The 20,756-nt window shown below is 32.8% G+C and overlaps 2 protein-coding genes and 1 pseudogene across 3 annotated transcripts in view; all 3 read right to left on the bottom strand.

Annotated features, from left to right (window-relative positions):
• LOC133185073 (heavy metal-binding protein HIP-like) lies at positions 1–1,070 on the bottom strand. Its single transcript, XM_061320133.1, has 2 exons — positions 893–1,070; positions 1–446 (listed from the first exon to the last, which is right to left on the bottom strand). The coding sequence occupies exons 1-2, from the start codon at positions 1,068–1,070 to the stop codon at positions 1–3; spliced, it is 624 nt and encodes a 207-aa protein (XP_061176117.1).
• Positions 1,071–8,461: 7,391 nt separating this feature from the next.
• LOC133185074 (uncharacterized) lies at positions 8,462–9,502 on the bottom strand (annotated as a pseudogene).
• Positions 9,503–13,987: 4,485 nt separating this feature from the next.
• LOC133185426 (diacylglycerol kinase zeta-like) overlaps positions 13,988–20,756 on the bottom strand; it is a 66,476-nt gene continuing 59,707 nt past the window's right edge. For both annotated transcript variants that reach the window (XM_061320621.1, XM_061320623.1), the window contains 7 exons: positions 19,701–19,790; positions 17,464–17,582; positions 16,596–16,633; positions 16,200–16,323; positions 15,303–15,339; positions 14,642–14,805; positions 13,988–14,050 (listed from right to left, as the gene is read on the bottom strand). In XM_061320621.1, coding sequence (XP_061176605.1) covers positions 13,998–14,050; positions 14,642–14,805; positions 15,303–15,339; positions 16,200–16,323; positions 16,596–16,633; positions 17,464–17,582; positions 19,701–19,790 — 625 coding nt within the window. In that variant the 3' untranslated portion in view covers positions 13,988–13,997. The remainder of the gene's footprint in view (positions 14,051–14,641; positions 14,806–15,302; positions 15,340–16,199; positions 16,324–16,595; positions 16,634–17,463; positions 17,583–19,700; positions 19,791–20,756) is intronic.

Consider the following 20,756-nt stretch of genomic DNA (forward strand, 5'->3'; position numbering starts at 1 on the left):
TTAAGCTAATGACCATCCTACAAAGGACGATCTTCCTTCAGGTCTACTTATTATATCACCACCGTTAGGTATGTCAGCAGTTCTTAATAGTACACCATTTCCCTCGTCAACATGGACCACGACAGTACCCGTAACACTGTCATCCATGTGAATGTTAGTACTAAGATGTGTGGACCCAACGAAATTGTTATTGACCAACAGTTCTGTTGTGTGATATGAAACTCCATACATTCTTATAGTCCATGTAAACACGTAAAGACCAGATCGGGGCGCTATGAATGTACCAGTATTGGGATGGTAGTCATTTCCAGCATTTGTGATCACCTTATCAAATGTAAGGATGCGGTGCGCGCTTGGAGAAGGGATATCCTTTGCTAAAAAAAAAGCATAGAAAGCGGCAATGTTGTCAGGTGATATGGAAGGTGTCTCAGGAGCCAGGAATCGTTCTGAAAAAAGGATATTGATGATATTGTCCAGAGTAAATGTCATGTAGAAGGCACAATAATTATAATTACAATAATAATAATTGTTATAATGTAACTTGAAAATGATGTAATGCTTTCAGTATATCAACATATCTATGTCGGTAATATATTGACATATCTAAGCAGGCAGCGTATTGACATAATTCACCTTTTCTTATCGAACTTCCTTTGAGCTGTTTGAAGGCCTTGGGGGAATGAGACATTTTTTCCTGGAAGTGCCTCAAATATCGAAGTCGATTTTTTATATCTCTGTATCGTTTTTCTTGTATATTCTGTCTTCTTCTCAGTAGGCTAGAAATGTTTATCATATTCCTTCTTCTCATTTTTTTCCTGAGTTAAAATGTCATTAGACTGAGTTATCACACTTTCTTCTAAACGCAAATGTTGCTTTTCTAAATTGGAAGTACGCTCATCTTGCTTTTTCTCACTGTTGAAGACATCAGTGGCAATCGTGTTTTGTAAGTTTTGATTCTGTTTCTCTAACTGAGAAATGTGATCGCTTTGGATGTGAATGGTCATATGGAGTTCCTCTAATTTCTTCATAACTGCCTTCAAGTCTATATCGGTCTCGAGTGTTTTCTTCATACCATGGCCATTAACAAGAAAACATTGGAATTGCACTAATATAGTAAGAAATAATTTTGTCTCCATTTAGACCTTTGAAGACACTGTTCACCTCCAAAGTCCTCGTTATCAAGGTGACTTTAATCAAAGTTATGAGATATATAAGACAGATCACTGTTCGTTATCTTTACCCTTTTCATTATTACTAGAATTATATTTTCAAGACTTTTAAATCTTTAATACCGAATAAAAGATGTTTGGACAAATATTTATTAGTTAAATAATTAGTAATAAGAGGAATGCAAGCCAATGATTTCTTTAGATCACAGAAAAGATGTCTAGATTCGTCTGTTTTTGTGCATTCTTTGTAATACTATTTACTTTATTCTTTTTTCAAATTTAAACAGTCGCCTGCGTGGCGCAGTGGTTAGAGCGCTTGCTCTAAAGTCGCGGAGAAGGAGTTGATCCTTACGTCGCGGGTTCGAATCCCACTGTGGGACGTGGAGACCGGTCCTTCGGATGAGACAGTATAAATCGAGGACTCGTTGTGCAGTAGGCACTGGCACGAAAAGATCCTTCACTGCTCAAAGGCCATTAGTGCCTTGTACAGGTCATAATTTGCAGCCCTCCACCGGCAAGTGGTGGCGTCTCAAATCGAAGGAACGTTAAACAAACAAACAAACAAATTACAAAAACTTGTTAATTTTTATAAAAAATGGACAGCAATCTGTAGAAATTTTTTACACGTACCTTAATAAATGATAAAGTATCTCTTATTAGTCCTAGAATATTTACGTTTTATGTAAATCTAAAAACAAGCATGATTCATGAAATATGAAGATAACGAATGCAGGTGACAAGGGTATTTTGCTATATAAGTAAGGGAAGTTGACGATTGAAAAGTTGAAGTCATCACGTTTATCATAAAGCTTTGTTGTTAGGTTACCATTAACGTCTTTTTCTAGTAAAATATCTAAATATGAAACAGATGTGTCAGACTCTGTGGTATCTTTTTATTCCAAGTTCACTGGAATATATCGAGTCGACATATGAATGAAACTAACTATTGTTAATTGATAATACGTCGTCGATATAACGAAATGTCGAGTTGAAGGCCACAGCAAGTGTTTTTTTTTTTCTTCTCATGAAGAAGTTTTTGAATAAATTCTGCTTCATATGAATACAAAAATAGGTCTGCTAATAAGGGGGCGCAATTGGTACCCTTGGGAATTCCAACAAATTGTTGGAAGACCTGATCTCCAAAAACTACATAGATATTTTCAATCAGAAACTCAAGCATCTTTTTAATATCAACTTCAGAGTACTTGTGTATACAATCAGAGTGCTTTTTAACAAAATAATTTTGTAAATGACCAGTGACGAGGTAAGTATATTTACGAGTTCCAGTTTTATTGAAAAAGCAGCTGTCTATGATGTCAAAAAGCCTGGACTTATTATTTATCGTGGGGAATGGTTGTATAAAGTGTTGAAAAGTCGTACGTTTTGATGCTATTGATTTTAGTAAACTTTTGTTATTTCAAATTTTTCAAAAGTTCTTTGGCGTTTTTGAGTATCCACATCTGATTTACACCACTTCTCAAAGATACTCTTGAACAGTACTCCTGAAGTTTCTCCTTCATTACAGTAAATATTTTAGTGAGGAGTAAAGAAAGGGGCTTGGTAGAACATTTACTGGAACCCGCTATGTACATTGTATCTTTGTTTGTAAGGATTTTATGAAGTTTAGGAATCCTGTAAAGGTATGGTAATTCAAATTCATTTTGATTGCTGGGAATATTAAAATTATCTAAAACGGACATATGATTTTGAAGAATGCCCTCCTTAGAAACGGAGGTATGGGTGTAAGTTGGATTTTCACTCGTAGAATTAAATTCTGATTCCTCTAAATTACAATTCAAATAATGAGCCTTACAAACAAAGAGTATGTTGTTACCAGCTTTTTCAGCTGGGACCAGTATATACTGATCGTAATCTATGTAATTTTTTTTTCACTTCTGAATTATTAAAGACAAGGATAAATAGTTTTCATACAGCCCCTCAATCTCTTAATGAGAGATTTCAACACCCATCTGATGCTCTTAATCCATTCTGACAAAGTGTCAATGTCTTCTTTTTCGTGTTCGGCCCATCGCCTGACGTAATCTTCCACTGAATTCATAATATTTATACAATTATGACGCCAGTTGAAAGAACGGGGTTCCATAAATTTTGGCCCTTTTAAAATAAGGGATTTAAGGTCCTCATTATTAACTATGTTGACATCACCAGTAATGACGTGTCCGGCAGGACTATAGTTGTAGGGTGAAGAAGAACATGAACACGTAGGAGGATTATGTATCAGATGTTCAATATCTAGGCATTGTAGAGTGTTTTGTAATTAAAAAGTTTGGAAGCAATCGTCGATGTATATTTATAAGAAATACAAGGTGTGGACTTCAACTTGAAATATGGTGGAATACAAGACTGGACCTTTTTGTGATTAAGAATACTACTAATATTAACTGCGTCGATTCCTTTGTTTGCAAATTGAAGTTTAAGGAACAAACGGGTTTTTTGAGCAGTGTCCAAAGATGCATCAAAAGAAACAATTTTTTTTCAATTGACTATGAAATCAAAGCATGTTGACATTTAATTTGTTTTGTCATATTACGGTCGGTTGTGCTATATAAATAATAATAATAAAGCCTTTATTTATCCAGGATGACATAGTTTAGCAACAATGCTAGTTTCAATATGGTCCTGCAAATATAACATACATACAGACAGGTATTAGTAAAACACAATTTAAAAGAAATAGAGTACATATAAGATAAATAATAAATGTGAAATATAAAATAAATAAATACCAAACAAAATTAAAATGTATGGCGGTATTCTGTAAGATAGTTTCTCTTAAAACATACACTTGTTGAATTTCTGATGTTTTCACACACGGTATTCCACATATTGCTACCTGAAACGCTGAAAGATCTCTTATAATACTCAGTCTTTGTCCTGGGTACATACAATAAATTTGAATTTGAATTTCTTGTTTGCCTCTGGCTAATTTAATTCTGATACATATTCAAAAACATTTAAGTAATCTGGCATTAATCCATGTAATACTTTATACACTAAAATGACATTTCTATAGATAAAATAATCTGATAGAGGCATCCAGTTAAGTTGTGCAAACATGACAGAAGATGGTGTTTGAAAAATTCTTATGTTCAAAATGACCCTTGCAACACGTTTTTGTAATATTAAAAGCTTTTTCACATTTTCAGCATTTCTTGGATTGCTCCATATGGAACAACAATTTGTAAAATGAGGAAAAATCATAGTATTAAAAATACTGATGCTGATAAATTGAATAACGTGCTAATCCGTGTTATGGCACCATGAAGGTCAAATATTTACAATTCCGTGCTTAAATAAATTGATGCGTTGCCTCGAAAGGTGATTTAATTCCCTCATAGTGATTGGTCGCCCGCGTGGCGCAGTGGTTAGAGCGTCTGCTAGTCGCGAAGTAAGGAGTTGATCCTTACGTCGCGGGTTCGAATCCCACTGTGGGACGTGGAGGCCGGTCCTTCGGATGAGACCGTATAAACCGAGGTCCCGTGTCGCAGTAGGTGCTGGCACGAAAAAGATCCCTCACTGCTCAATGGCCGTAAGTGCCGAGTATAGGACAAAATTTGCAGCTCTCCACCGGCAATGGTGGCGTCTCCATATGAGTGAAAAATTCTCGAGAGGGACGTTAAACAACATACAATCAATCAATCAATCATAGTGATTGTCTTCTATTGATATTAGCAATATAACATACACCTTTATACAGTTTATACACTTTTTTCCTTACAGTAGTAATTAAAAAAAAGTAAGAAACAAGATAATTTCCCGACAGAACACCTTAAGTTCTGCACAAGCTGAACATACTACAGTCTCTTCCAGGACCTCAATATTATGGTATATTTATCAATTACAGAAAAGAAAGACAGAAAGAATCAGGCAGAACAATATCGGTGTTCATTCAGAAAATGTAACTATAAGTCCTCAGCTTGTATATCGAGAAAAAATACTGGAAAACTGTTTTAAAGGCAGAGTTTATTAAACAAAACAAAAAAAAACCCATTTATATATACATATATATGTATATAAGAAGTCATTCTGCTTCCTTCATATTATTTCGGCACAAAATGTACGTGTTTGAACTCAGGGAAATGTCTTATCTAAAAACCTATCTCGGCATGCACATGTCACGTCGTTTCGAAATTATGTCCTCAAAATTCTGTTGAGGGATACCCTCGTACATTTATTGTATAAGCTTCCCCTACAAGTTATAGTTACATTATAGATATTAATTGGCTATCGGTAAATACACTCACAGTTTTTCATTCACGAGGGGCGGAGCCCCGAGTGAATAAAAACTGTGAGTGTATTTACCGATAGCCAATTAATATTCTATTGTGTAAGTTACTTGTACCAGAGGACCAATGAGAGAAAAGCAAGTTGATAATTAACACCGCCTACTCCATGGTGTCAAGCCACGGTCCGGAGTCTGTATTATAAATAGCTGTCTCCATTGCATGTGATGCGTACTCTAGAAATGTTGAAGACACAGAGGACATGATTTTTTGGTCAGGTATAGGGGTAAGGATTGTAAACTACATGTTTTATACTGACGCCGTCAACAGTGAAAGAAAATTCATCTTTCGAGATCGTTATTTAAAAAAAAAAGGGGGGTGGGGTGGGGTGGGGTGTTGACTTAATGGAAAACATCGCCGTTGTTATATATGACAATCTACGTATAGAAACAGTGACATATATACTATCTAGTATATATAGGTCCCTGATAGACACTTTGAAATGATTTCTGACATTTTAATAACATTTTAATAAAAGTTTGAAATGCTATTTGAAGGGAAAAAAACGCAGGGACTTCTGATGTTAAATTGCTACATGTACTTGGAGAAAGAAAAGAGAATGACGAGAATTCGAGATAGAACGTATCATTTACTGAATAAGGAAACGCATAGAAAAAATACGGAAAAAATTACGAGGCGAATTTTGGCAAGTTAATGTTAGTATTTTTCAAATTAAAAATGTTGACTTCATTCATAGATTCATCAGCCATTGCCAAGGTCTGGAAATTAACATCATTCATTCATCAGTCAAGGTCTTGTCACCGTATGGCTTGATGCCAAAAAGTGGGCATGACTTAAAAAACTGTGGTTCTTCTGGCAAATACACCACAGCAACATCAAAGCAAAATTTAAATTTACCGCCAGTCCTATGGTAAATTAGACTTTTATAACGCCGCCTTATAGTAATTACCAAAACGCTGATAAAAAGGTTCCTTTACGGCCTTGCCTATATGAAATGCCCCCTATATGAGTATGAATCATCAGTATCAGAACCAGTTTCCATGTTCACTTGTCTGCAACAATCCACTGATCCTTGTACTAAGAGACACCTATTTTCTAAATAAAATCCATCCATATTAATTTGGTCTTAGGTAGTTAGATTTCTAAGTTCATGGATACTACTTCTTTGTTTTGTTTTTGTTTTTTTTTTTTTTTTAATATTTTTTATTTTATAACCCGATCACTAAATGGCAGTAACTAATATATACCTTGTTTTCTGATAAATTTGAACTGCATAAGACATAGTCTCCCTGGTCAACATACACATAGGCAGTACCGCTACATTTCCATTATCACTACTGTACATGTACATGTAGATATAATAATTAATCAACAGTTCTGTTGTGTTATATATATATATGATGCTTCAAACATTCTTATACTGACGTCTAGTACTTCACGTAAACGTAAAGACCAGATCGGGGCGCTATGAACGGACCAGAGTAGGGATGGTAGACATTTCCAACATTTAGATCACGGTATCAAACGTACGGATATGACCCACTTGGAAATGGAACAATGCTTGAAGCATAAGTATGAATAAAACCAACAATGTTGGCACGACACCTTGTCTCAGAAGCATGCAATCTTTACTAAAATGCACTGTAAGCTAAAGCTACAGTATCTTTCATAACTAATGAACAATTTTATGTTGAAGTGATATGCTGGCATATCCTGTTACCATGTACGTGTATTAGCGAATCTTTCACCTCCTTTAACTAGCGCAATTCTTAATTAAGGAAGCTCTAAACACTATCAAAAAGTGCTTTTTGGACTGGGAGAAAAATATATCAAATGAAGGCGTGCATATTGAGTCTATTTAGTTCATTTTCAACATAGGGTACCTGCCTTATTTCTACAGTAAAAATGTTCAAAGACAATGGATTATTCGTGAGCAGAAATCACTGTTGTTTACTGACATTGGGAAAATTAATAGAAATAATGAATTCAGTTACTTATTCTTGGTCTAATATAACGCTAAGAATATTTTAATCTATTACAAATTGTGTTTTTAACTGTAAATAATAATTTTTTTCTATCTTACTTCTAAGGGCAGATCACTCTAACTGCATAAAACTACCCTATAAGTAGAACTCTTTAGTGTTCAGTGTTAAGAGCTTCCTTAACGCACTTTAGTTTCCAAAAGCGCCTGTATTATTTCAATCATTAACGTAAAGAAAAAGCTATGAAAATATGATTATCGCTCAAATATGAACGAGTAGAGTGTTTTTAGATCGTTTCAGGAGAACTACAGACTTTAGCAAAAGTATTTTCTGCATAGGTATCTTTAGGCATCGTTTTCATTCAAACACGGGAAAGACCACATGCATTTTTTCGAATCAATAAAATTTTATTTTTAAAGTTTTTCTTATAGCTATTATGGACTGTGGTTTTACGCAATAAAAATAATTTAACTTTATTCATATCACCAGTAATGATGTGTCCAGCAGAACTAAAGTTGAAAGAAGATGCAGACAGAACACCAACGAGGGCTATGGTTTAGATGGTCAATATCTAGGCACTGTAGAATTAGGACTATGCAGTCTCTTATTGGTGAATGAGATCTCTGTGACTATCAGACAAAAGTTTCAATAGCTATAGATTTGAACAGTTTGAACAAACCCAAATACATCTCGATTACACCTTTCCCACTATGGTTCCTTAAGGATGCAAATACTTTGAACAAAATTCACTTTAATCAAAAATTATATAGTCTCATTTTCTGGTGTCCTTATTTACTTACTAGACATTTTGAAAACAGTTTAAAAATCACGTCAATGATAATTTGTTGTATTTAACGGAGAGATAAAAACAGATATTCGAGCAACGTGTCCTCAGACCTTAAAGAGAAATATATAAAGGCAAAACGTTGCTCTGCATACCGAACTATCCCAGATGTACATGTACTAATGCATGTTAATGTTAATGAGGGTATTTTTTTTTCAAAGTTAAAATATAGATGAGGAACGACTTATTTATTTGGTAATTTTAAGCTAAAGCCCATCCTGCAAAGGACGATCTTCCTTCAGGTCTACTGATTATATTATCCGAGTTTAGTGTTTCAGCCGTTCTAATTAGAACATCATCTCCCTGGTCAACATGTACCACGACAGTACCTGTAACACTGCCATCAATAACATTACCTGGATAAAGATATGTCGACCCGGCGATATTGTTATGAATGTCCGTACATTCTTATAGTCCATGTAAACAAGTAGAGACCAGATCGGGGCGCTATGAATGTTCCAGAGTGGGGGTGGTAGGCATTTCCAGCATTCATGATTACAGTATCAAATGTTAGGATATGGTGCGCGCTTGGAGATGGAACATCCTTTGATAAATAAGCATAAAAAGCAACAATGTTGCCGAGTGACACAGTAGTTGTCACAGGAGCAAGCAATCGTTCTGAAAAAGAAAATAAATGAATACAGTAAAGAACAAATATCATAAAGATATATGCAGTGTGGAAAATTGCAATAAAATACTGTAATATGAACATGATATCACGTTGGCAGCATATTGACAGATCTTACCTTTTCTTATCGAACTTTCTTTGCGTTGCGTGAAAGCTTTAGGGAAAGAAGACTTTGCTTCCTGGAAGTGCATCAAATTTTGCAATTGATTTTTTAGATCTCTGTACCGTTTTTCTTGGACATTCTGTCTACTCAGTAACCTGGAAATCTTTTCCATATTGGTCCTCCTAAGTTTTTTCTCAGCTAAAACGTCCTTGGATTGTGTTACCAAGTTTTCTTCTAAACGCAGGTATTGCTTCTCTAAAATGGAAATACGTTCATTTTGCTTGTTTTCACTGTTGTCGAGATCGGTGGAAATAAGTTTTTCCAGGATTTGATTCTGTTTCTCTAACTGAGAAATTCGATCACTTTGGACATGTACCGTCGTTTGAAGATCCTCTAATTTCCCCAATACTGCTTTTAAGTCTGTATTGGTACCAAGTGTTTCCGTATCATGACCATGCACAGGAAGACAGTGAAATTGGATCAATATTAAAAGAAATAATCCCGTCTCCATTGCAGGTCCAGTCCTTTGTTAAAAGCGCTCACCTCAAATGTGTTAAATATCAAGGTGACTTTAACCACAATAAGAAAAGGAACTGATAAGCGTATCATAACCTTTAGTTAAAGTTATGTTATCCAAAGTGCTTTGTTTATATGCATGTTTATATTTCATTTTTAATATTTATCTTAAAATATGCTTGTTAAAATTTTGAGAAAACTGGACAATTCAATTATAAAGGCAACGTTTTAAGCAAAAGAACATTTTATATACAATTGTACAGATAAAGTCAGAACATCCGGGATTTATACATCTACATTTTATGTATACTACTGTAACATGAAATGCATGTTATACACAGTAATTGTTTCATCCAAGAAAACAATTTTAACATGCACACTTCCTTAAATTGAGCTTAACACCTCAGAATTAAATTAAAGGAATACATTGAATACTTTTCTCAAGAGTTTTTAAATTTTCAATGATGCAGTTATTATATAGAATCGTGTTACTTAAAATTCAAGTACATTGTAAATGTATACGCTAGGTTTCAATTTCAGTATTCACTTCTTGACTACGGTTGCTCAAATATTCTTTGGTTTGCTGAAGTTTTTCGTTGTAACTATCAGAATAGGGTCTTACAGGTAATAAGAATTGTTACTTCATGGGTATTACTTGTTATTCCTTTATTTACATTTTACTACCCTGTCATTGAATGGTAGTAGATAGTACATATCTTGATCGTCGGATACTTCCAAGGTCCGCAATCAATTGAATTTTTTCTCCAATTCAAATATTCAATTTTTTTTTTATAAATGACATTCCCAGACATCTGAATACGTAGTGTAGATGTGAAAATTTTAACCCATGAGTTATATCCCTTAGATATCATACTAAAATCTTAAATTTTGGCAAATAAAGCTGTATCTTCTACTTTGATCGATACACCCAGCTTAAGAAGGTATCCAAAAAGTTCTTAGATTAAAAATGTCTCTTATCTTTAAGTATAATGTGCATATAAATGCTTAATCTTACATACTCAGAATTTTTGTTTCTTGTGATTGGTCATCTACAAACTTAATTACTTCTTTAAAAATTATGATTGTACACACAAGTACTCTGAAGTTGATACTAAATGGAACTATTTGTTCCCATTTATATAGCAGTATTATTTTTATATTCTTTTGAAGCAGAATTTATCATGTTTACAGTATCTAAAAACATCTACATGAAAAGAAGTATCTTGCTGTTGACTACAATTCGACATTTAGATATACAGTCTAACACATCTGTTTCAAATTGGGATGCTGTACTACAGAAAGACATTGATGGCAAACTAACAACTAAATTTTATGATTGATTTGATATCTCCTACCAAATTCGAAATAAAAGACATCACAGATTCTGACACATCTGTTTAGTTTCACATTTTGATGCTTTACTAGAAAAAGATACTGATGGCAAACTAACAAAACGTGCTGACTTCAACTTTTATGTCATTATTTAGCAATTTACCATTATCACCTGCATATGGTGTTGATGTCTCTTAGTTGGTGGATATGCAAAAGCACTTTCTATGTACAAAGAATTACCAAACCGAGACAGGCTACTGACAATTCGTGCCCTACACCCTTGCTCATTATAACTATGTACTTGTTCTGCTTACTAGATTCCCAAGAGCAGAGAAAACCACTGTCAAAGAATTGATGCATTTCACTGTATGATCAATAAAGCCCTGCCCTTACACCAGAATCTCTGACTCAAATGCCATGAATTTCACACTTTAGATATAGGCACCCCTTGCTCACTATAACAATGTACTTAGTTGTCTGCTTAATGCCAAGGAGCAGATAATATTTGCTCAGAATTAATACATTTTCATCATATGCTGAACAGAGTCCCAACATAACACAAGACCCCTGACCCGGGGGGGGGGGGGGGGGCATAAATTTCAAAATTAAGGCAGAGGCACCCTTGCTCATTTCAACTATATAGTTGGTTTGCCTGATAGATGCAACGGAAAAAGGTTTTCAAAGCATTGATACATTTAACTATATATTCAATAGAGCCCCATCATAACACCAGAATCTCCTGAACCAGACTTAAAAGACCATGAATTTCAAATTTGGAAGAAGCACCTTTGCAGTCTGCTAGATGCCCAAGAGCAAAGATGATTTTTAAAGAATTCGTGCACTTTCACTATATGATTAATAGAGCCCTGCCCTAACACCAGAATCCCTGACGCAGGGGCAATGAATTTCCCAATTTTGAATGAGGCACCATTGCATCATAACTATGCACTCAGTAACAGGAGAAGAGAACAATATTTTTATAAACATTACACATTTTCACTATATGACCAAAAGAGCTCCACTTTTACCTCAGAACCCCTAACCCTGGTGTCACAAATTTCAAAATTTTATTAGAAGGCTCCATGTTTATTATAATCATGCCAACAGTTTAACTGCTTGAAGTCCAGGAGTGAAGAACATTTCTGTTTTGAAGATTACATTTTGAATGTTTTAGACCCACTCCAGTGAGGCAGTGACCACAAAATTCATAATTTATGTTCCCCTTTACCCATAAATGCCATAAACTAAAATTTATAAAATTATTAAGTTCAACACTTTATGAGAAGAAGCTGAAATTGTTCAAAAGCTTACGACCAAAAAAGACAGCAATAAGTCACGTGGGCAAGTGACCTAAAAACAAAAACAATTTTATTTTTTTTTTACAGTATTTATTTGCAGACTTAATGTAAAGTAAAAAAATGTGTATTTCTACAACTTCTCAAAAAAAAAAAAAGAGAGAGAGAAAAAATACAAAACTAAAGAATGAGAGAACTTCCAATATTCTCTGCAAAGTTTATCTCAACATGTTAACCTTTTCAAATCTCTTTTTCTTCCTTTCCAAACAGGAAATGGATGATACATGTACATAAAAAAACCCTAGCCCAATAAAATAAGATTTTTCTCCTTTTTTTGAAATTCTACTTTTTACACATAATTAACATCAGCACTATAGATGAAAGTTTAGATCTTAATGACGTGTTTATTTATTTACAAAATGTCTTAAACTTTTTTTTTAATGAAAAAAAGCCTTGAGTTCCTTTTTTTCTGCAAGTCTTGCAAACAATGAGCTAAAAATGTTTCTTTGATGCAACTTTTTTGAAAGTAAATAAACAAATAATAGCTACATTACCATATATAAAATAAATACCAGTAAGAGTATTGAAGAATAGTTAAACACGGGTTATTAATCCAATAAGCTCAACTTTTGCATAGGGAATGTTAAAGAAATCTAATTAACATAATTAACATAATAAATAATGCTGTGATATTGCCATAGTTTATTTTGGAATGGGACCTTCTCCAAAAGAAACTATTTGCATAAATAATAGAAAATAATACAAATAAAAAAAATTAACTACAAAACTTGTTGCTACAATAAGTATAGAATACACCAAAAAGACAATAGCTATAGAAATTTATAACAAATCCTTTTCAATTTCTCTTCACTACAATAAAACAATTTATGAGACTACTACAAATAAATACAAATGTTTACAATATCTTTTATAAATTATGCATTGCTATGCAAAAATGTGCGAGAGTAAGCAAAAAATTTTTATTTCAAGTGGAAAAAAATGGAAGAATTTCTGTGTGGTTTTCGGATTAAGCAATAACAACTTGTGTTATAACAACAAACATAACAAGATATTTGGACATAATTTTTTTCCCAAATGTAGGTAGTAAAATATATCTATACACACATTCATGATATGGTTAATTAAAATGATCACAAAAAAAAAAAAACATATTCAAGCACTGCTTGATTAGCAAGGAAACCCAGCTTGCTGACAAATTGTAATTTAATAAACCAATTGCTTCACTGCAAACAAATTTGGTCTTTAGTACACATGAAATCAATTAATCTATGCTTAATGTAAAAGATATGTGTAGCAAAAGAAATAATTATATTACACAATAATTTTCTCAGTGAGAATACATCTGAAAATTATAACATCTGTACATAAGTACAAGTACAAATGATTTATAATAAACACACTTAATGATCATCCAAACAAAAAAAAATGTCCAGAAAGTCTTTACTTGATAATTAAATAACGGGTATATTCAAATATCATCTAAGAAAACCATGTAATATTACTTCAAATTCATGCAATAATTTGCAAATTTGAAATCAAATATCCTATTGTGAATACACAAACTGTGAATAAATTTGAAACAGCCTATATATCACAGACAATTGTGAGAACCAATCAAACCAAAGATAAGTAATCCTAGACAAAGATATCAGAAGAAAAGTAGAAAAAATATCTCACACTCGTTTATAAAGAACTCACTCATCACTTCACACCATTCACTGCATCACAAAACTGGGAGAAAACATGAAAAGTGGAAAGTTGTCAGAAATATCACAATGTAGGGCCAAATTTAGGGTTTTTTTTTATCACATTATTGGCCTTTAACGGATCTCGGGGGACCAGTCAAACTGCTGTTTCCTGATCCTCCGACACAACCAGTTGAAAATGCTCCTGACCTGCAAAATAATTAGAAGGAATTTTATTTATTTTCATTTCTTCATTTTAATCTGAATAAATTAAAAGATTGTATAACACTTAATTTACACATTTTCTATCCATATTCTTTAACAGGACAATACTAAGTTATCATCATCATATACATATGAAAAATTAATGGTAAGATAAATTGTCTGGACAGAATTAAAGTTTATTATCTGTTTTTCTGCTTAATTGCAATTCTCCACCATGGTAGCAGAGGAAAATTGATTTAACATTTAGTCTAATCTATATCTAGCACTACATTTTGGGGACAGTTTTCTACATGTGTACAAGCAGTGTAGTGTTCAGTATAATTATAATTCTACAATAGCCTGCAGTAGTTAAAATGTGGGAGCTGTGAACTTTACCTACTAAGTCATGCTTTTTTCTGCCAACAGATAACGAATCGTTAATAAAACAGTAGAAAAATATCTAACCTACAGGTATCATTCCTTCCTGTTCTACCATTTTTGAATAATATTCTAAATCAGATGGTGGATGAGTTTATACATAATCAAGATTTTCCATAACAAACTCAATAAAACTCCCTTAAATAAGAGGTATCTTACTTTCTAGATAAGCAGCCAGTTCTTTGTCGTCAGCTTTCAGGGCCTGTAACCGAGGCGTGTTACCCTGATAGTCAGTACGCGTCAGCGAGGCCCCAGCCTCTACCAACATGTAACAAATCGTTCTCCTCTGGTACCACGCTGCCTTGTGCAATGCTGTTTGCCCTCTGAAATTCAGAAATGACAAAGCTAACAAAGGATTTCAAGGTACAGCACATTAATGCATAAAATCACTCATTAGGAGTGATTTGGTTGTTCTTCCCATTAAGCAAGCCTATTCTTTACAAGAACTATACAAAAGTTCAGGTATAAGATCCATATTTATCTGAGTTAAGAAGATCTATAGAGAATTCAAATTTTCTAAACATTCTATATCATACAAATTATTATCATAGTGGCTTCAGTAAGAACAAAGTTCTGAGATTTCCTGAATGAAAGCAACCTGAACCTTTCTTTTTAGAGTTTACTGAATACATCTTCATTATACATTTAAGTGAAACCTACCCCATCTCTAAAATCACAAGAAACTTTTAATTTTTGGGGCACGTAACCGGATTGAGCCATCATATCAGATTCAAACAGAATGTGCCATTATTTTTATTATGGATAAAAACTGCAATAACAAGTGAAAAATACAGTCTTAAAGACATCTACAGACACTTACTTTTCATAATCCACCATATCCAGAATGACAGGGGGAGCTGTAAAAGATAAGTTATTTCTGATAAGGAATCTTTAAGCAATTATACATGTATAAATGTTGTCCTGTAATGATTCAGTTCTTATTATTACTAATGCGATATGTTCCATTCTTATTATTACCAATGAGGTATGTTCCATTTCTTATTATAATCAATGAGATATGTTCCATTTCTTATTATAATCAATGAGATATGCTCCATTTCCTATTATTACCAATAAGATATGTCCCATTTTCTATTATTCACCAATGACATATGTCCCATTTCCTATTATTCACCAATGACATATGTCCCATTTTCTATTATTACCAATGACATATGTCCCATTTCCTATTATTACCAATAAGATATGTCCCATTTCTTATTATTACCAATGACATATGTCCCATTTTCTATTATTACCAATGACATATGTCCCATTTCCTATTATTACCAATGACATATGTCCCATTTCCTATTATTACCAATGACATAATTATGTCCCATTTCCTATTATTACCAATGACATATGTCCCATTTTCTATTATTACCAATGACATATGTCCCATTTCCTATTATTACCAATGACATATGTCCCATTTCCTATTATTACCAATAAGATATGTCCCATTTCTTATTATTACCAATGAGATATGTTCCATTTCTTATTATTATCATTGAGATATTTTCCATTTCTTATTATTATCATTGAGATATTTTCCAATTCTTATTATTATCAATGAGATTTCAGAAAATCTATAATATGTTTTGCTTCTTAACATTATACACAAGATATTTTCTGTTTGTTACCATAATCGATGAGATATTTTCTGCTTCTAACTATTATCAATGGATATTTTCTATAATATTTCAGTTCTTACCATTATCGATGAGATATTTGACAATGCCCTTATGTCCAAACCGTGCAGCATGGTGCAGTGAGGTCATGCCATATTGATCAGTCGCTAGGAGGTCTGCATCGTGTTGACAAAACAAGTCAACCAACTGTAAAGAATCAATACAAATCAGTGAACTATGACAAAAATAAACAATGAATCAATCAACTGTGACATACAATACAAACTGGTCAACCGTGACTAAACTGTAAATTAGTTAACAGTGTGTTTCCTCAGAAAAGAGAATTTAACCCTTTGCTTACACAGTTAATGCCAAATTGCTAACAATGATTTCAAACATTAAATTACAATAATAATTAAACTACCTGATTATTTTGATTAATAAAGGGGGAAGGGGGTGTTATAAGAAAATTGACTAACCTTTGTCAAATCGCCTCTCTTTGATGCATCTATCAAGCCTATAACGTAAAGAGAAGTTTGTTAAAAGGAAGTTTCTATAACTAGTCATTAAGTGAAATGCATCTCCTTTTATAGCACCCTTAAAGAGTCCTTATGTAATAAATGCATAAAAAGTAAACACTCAAATAAACACCTGAAATTGGCTCTTCTGGAGAAATAAAATTCTGCAGAATGTTTGTTATAAAATTAGCATTCATGACGTTAAAGGAATGTCGTTGTAATTAATCATCAAGTTTAATTAATATTTCTAAAATAGTTACTTTCACCAGTGAGAATTTGTGTGTTCAGTGCATATGGGTTTGTTTAAGTGAGTTTCAGCTGAGTTTGACATTGTATGTGTAAAGTTCAACAATTTCATGTACATTTCTGTAATTATTTTCATCAACAGATATTTCTGCATAGGTAAACTAACCTTCATCAGCTGGTACGAAAATTGTGACTAAATTGTGGCATTACCTTTTCTTGCAGATGTGCGCTTTAGTCAGTGAGTTTTAAATGATATTTGTGAAGATACATTTGTCAGCTACTATGAGATTTAGAATGATATCTGTGTATATGCCCTTGTCAGCTAATGTGAGTTTTAGAATGATATCTATGTAGATACCTCTGTCAGCTACTGTGAGTTTTAGAATGATATCTGTGTAGATGCCCATCAGCTAAAGTGAGTTTTAGAATGATATCTGTGTATAAGATGCCTCTGTCAGCTACTGTGAGTTTTAGAATGATATCTGTGTACTAGATGCCTCTGTCAGCTACTGTGAGTTTTAGAATGATATCTGTGTAGATACTTTTGTCAGCTACTGTGAGTTTTAGAATGATATGTAGATACCTTTGTCAGCTACTGTGAGTTTCTTTGCTTTTCCAGCTGCCGTTGCATTGGCCACTGACATAAACTGATACTGCTTGGAACCACATTCATTTGGAGAATTTGGCGAGCCTGGCTCAGAGCTAAAACAACACATACACAACATCCCTTTATTTTGTTTTAAATCATTTCTAAATTTTGCCACTCCCATCCTTATTATGTCAAACTCAATGGGACCAAGAAGAAACTTCAAGATATCTGAGAATTTGAGATATCAAGGGTAAAATAGGTAAAGAAAAATTCTTTATGACTTCTTAATCATTTTAACATATACATATTTGAGATACTGAAATTAAACTGTATCTTAATTAACATGATCCGTTCAATATTTTAGAGATTAACAAATGGGCTGGTGGCAGTTGTGGATCAAGCAAGACTTTTAAAATTATATAAATTAACATTTATTGATGCTTATTTTTCTGTTATTTTGCTACCAAATAGATAATCATTAGAATCCTTTAAAAAACATTGTACTGTGGTTCTCCAGTGTATGCCCTGAATGCCACTGACTATGTCTTGTGGTCTAATGTATCCTTTAACTCAATCCTGAGATCACACATGATTCAAAGAAAATAAATTTTTCAACTGATGGAAAATGTTAATTAGTCTAGCTACCATACACATTTATTACACATGCCTTAAAAACATTTATAGGATGGGATTAAAGGGTAGTTTATTTAAAATATTTATCCACAGAGAACAGTTTAGCTTTACCAATAAAGATAAATTGACAGTATGTGAAATACAGCAGAAATTTTATAAAACCTAACAACACATATTACATTCAACACATAATATATAGTAGAATAAATTTTTACATTGTTACATTTTGTTAAACACACTACATATAGCTAAGAGATATTTCTCTAATATCTAAATGCAATAAAGCAAATGTGTCAACATAATATAGGGGGCACATGCAGAATCTACTATCTTAGTACATTAAACATTACTTTGTATATCTATTAACTACATCTTTTCAACACTAACAACAAAAATAAATTCATAAACTTTAAATAATTTACATTATTTCAATTGATGAATAGTACCTTTTATTTTTTTTAACGATTTAATAGATGTTCTAGTTTTCATAGCTCTCAGAAAGCCTTTCCTAAGGAACTACATCATTATCTTCATATAAAAGTGAAATATGTGATGCTACTTAATCACTTAGGAAGTCTTAATATGAAGCATATAAATGTGCATGTGAGTTGGGAGGGGGTGTGACTTAGGGGAATTGGAATTTGGAGAGAAGGGGTTTTGAAAGCATGGAGAACATGTATTACCAAACACCATTTCTAAGAATGCTTTAATCTTCATTGCTATATTATAAGCCTAATAAGTCTATAAAGTTCTATCTTAACTTTCCTATAAGGTAGATATTTAAAAAAATAGCAGTGTGCTTCATCAGTGAGGAGAAATTAGACATGATTCATGAAAAATGTGTCTATTGTTAACCATGAGATGTGCATAAATGATCAAAGTAAGTGATCAAATGATTTCTGAATTTCACATGCTAGTATGTGTAGCTTGTTAAAAAGTCTGACTATAGAAATATGGAATAAAAGACAAAAATGATTTAAATATACAGAGCTGATAGATCACCTTAGAGGCAGCATGGTGCAGTTTAAAAGTAGGACTTCACTTGGATTTGCAAGTTATCCTAATAATTTTTTATTTCAGGTTTTAAAAATGTATTGATATATACTGCTCAGTTTCAATTTCTACTACTTATTGTAAACAGAATAAATATCTTTCCAATAGTGTTTTCCTTTAATGACAAACAGACTTCCAAAATTTAAGAATGGCTGAAACCAATGAATCCTAAGATAATTCACATTAACTAGCATTCACAGGAAAAAAAAAATGAAACATTAATTTTATAAGCTAAAATAAAAAACCCAAGGACATGAGTTAATAAAGTTAGATACATAAATCAATTCAAGGCAATATTGATACTAGATATCTTGATTAACTGCTTTATTTATTCATAATTTTCACACAGCTTTCAGAATTTATATGATACATTTGTACTATAAAGCTCAATGGTTTTACTACTACGCTCCCTATATATAAACTGAAGATTTAACAGATTGGTTTTAGAAACTTCTGACAAAAAATTGGACAGATATGGAAAATGCATGTGTACTATAGACATGCTAGGCATTACAATGTAGCAATACATAGCGATGAAATTTTACCCCAGTGAGTGACGTAGAAAGCTGCGGTCTGCGACTCGAACACAGACCCATGTGCCCTTATGTGGGCTTGCTCTGCGGAGGGGCATATGACTGGAATAATAAAAATACAACAGTGATCATATTGATAAAGTGATTGATGTACATGGAGTGTGGAAACATCTGTAGTGGGAAAAAAACCTATTATGGCATATACTGTAAAAAGCTGAAAGGCAAGTATATAAATATGAAGGTAAAAGGTAAACAATTTACAAATGACATTCTCCAAAATATGCATTTGCAAATGTATGCATGAATACTGCAGGTGAAAAATGGGCATAGAGCCTATCAATAAATAGGTTGTACAAAATATATTGAAAATGAGCATGCTCTAACCATCAAAATTATAAAAGTCATTTATTTAAAAAAAAAAATCATTGACTTTCTAGAATATTTTTCTATGCAAATTGCAATGAAAAAAAATAATGTAAGAAAAGTTAGTTAAGGGCTGCGAGTTAATAAGGGTACTGATATTTAAGACTCAAAGCAAATAATTCATTTCTATTCTTGCCTACATTAATAAATGTCCACCTATATATTCAAAGCTGCAATTTCAGGGATTTAATTTACATTTACTATAATGATGCTACCCAGTAAGCAAATCAATTATCGGTGATAAATAAAACGGAAAACTAATGCAGTTGGACTGGATAAAATTCAACTAAAAAATAGTCACCATCCATTTTTATATACAGGTAAATATTTTCAACATGCAACATCATGCAATCTAAATAAGAAAACATGTTGCATTCCATATAATTTATTAAATGGTTATTGTCATGCAAGCAAGGGTTTTTAGTCGGTTACATAAACAAGCAGTCAATATGCCCATGCTTTATGTATTCTATTGTGTGGCTCCTTAAAAAAATGAGAATTTGTAAGAAATTGATATAGTAACAGTTTAAAAGAAGTCTAAAATGAACAAAAGCAAGTCATCCAAGTTGGTTTTCCACGTTATCTTTAGATACTGTATTATAGAGTTTTAAGATACTGATTTAAAAAAAAAAAATTAAAGAATTG

This window comes from Saccostrea echinata, unplaced genomic scaffold (assembly GCF_033153115.1).
Source record: "Saccostrea echinata isolate AGI-Se365-2 ecotype Australia unplaced genomic scaffold, CSIRO_AGI_Sech_v1 ptg000012l, whole genome shotgun sequence".
NCBI lineage: Eukaryota > Metazoa > Mollusca > Bivalvia > Ostreida > Ostreidae > Saccostrea > Saccostrea echinata.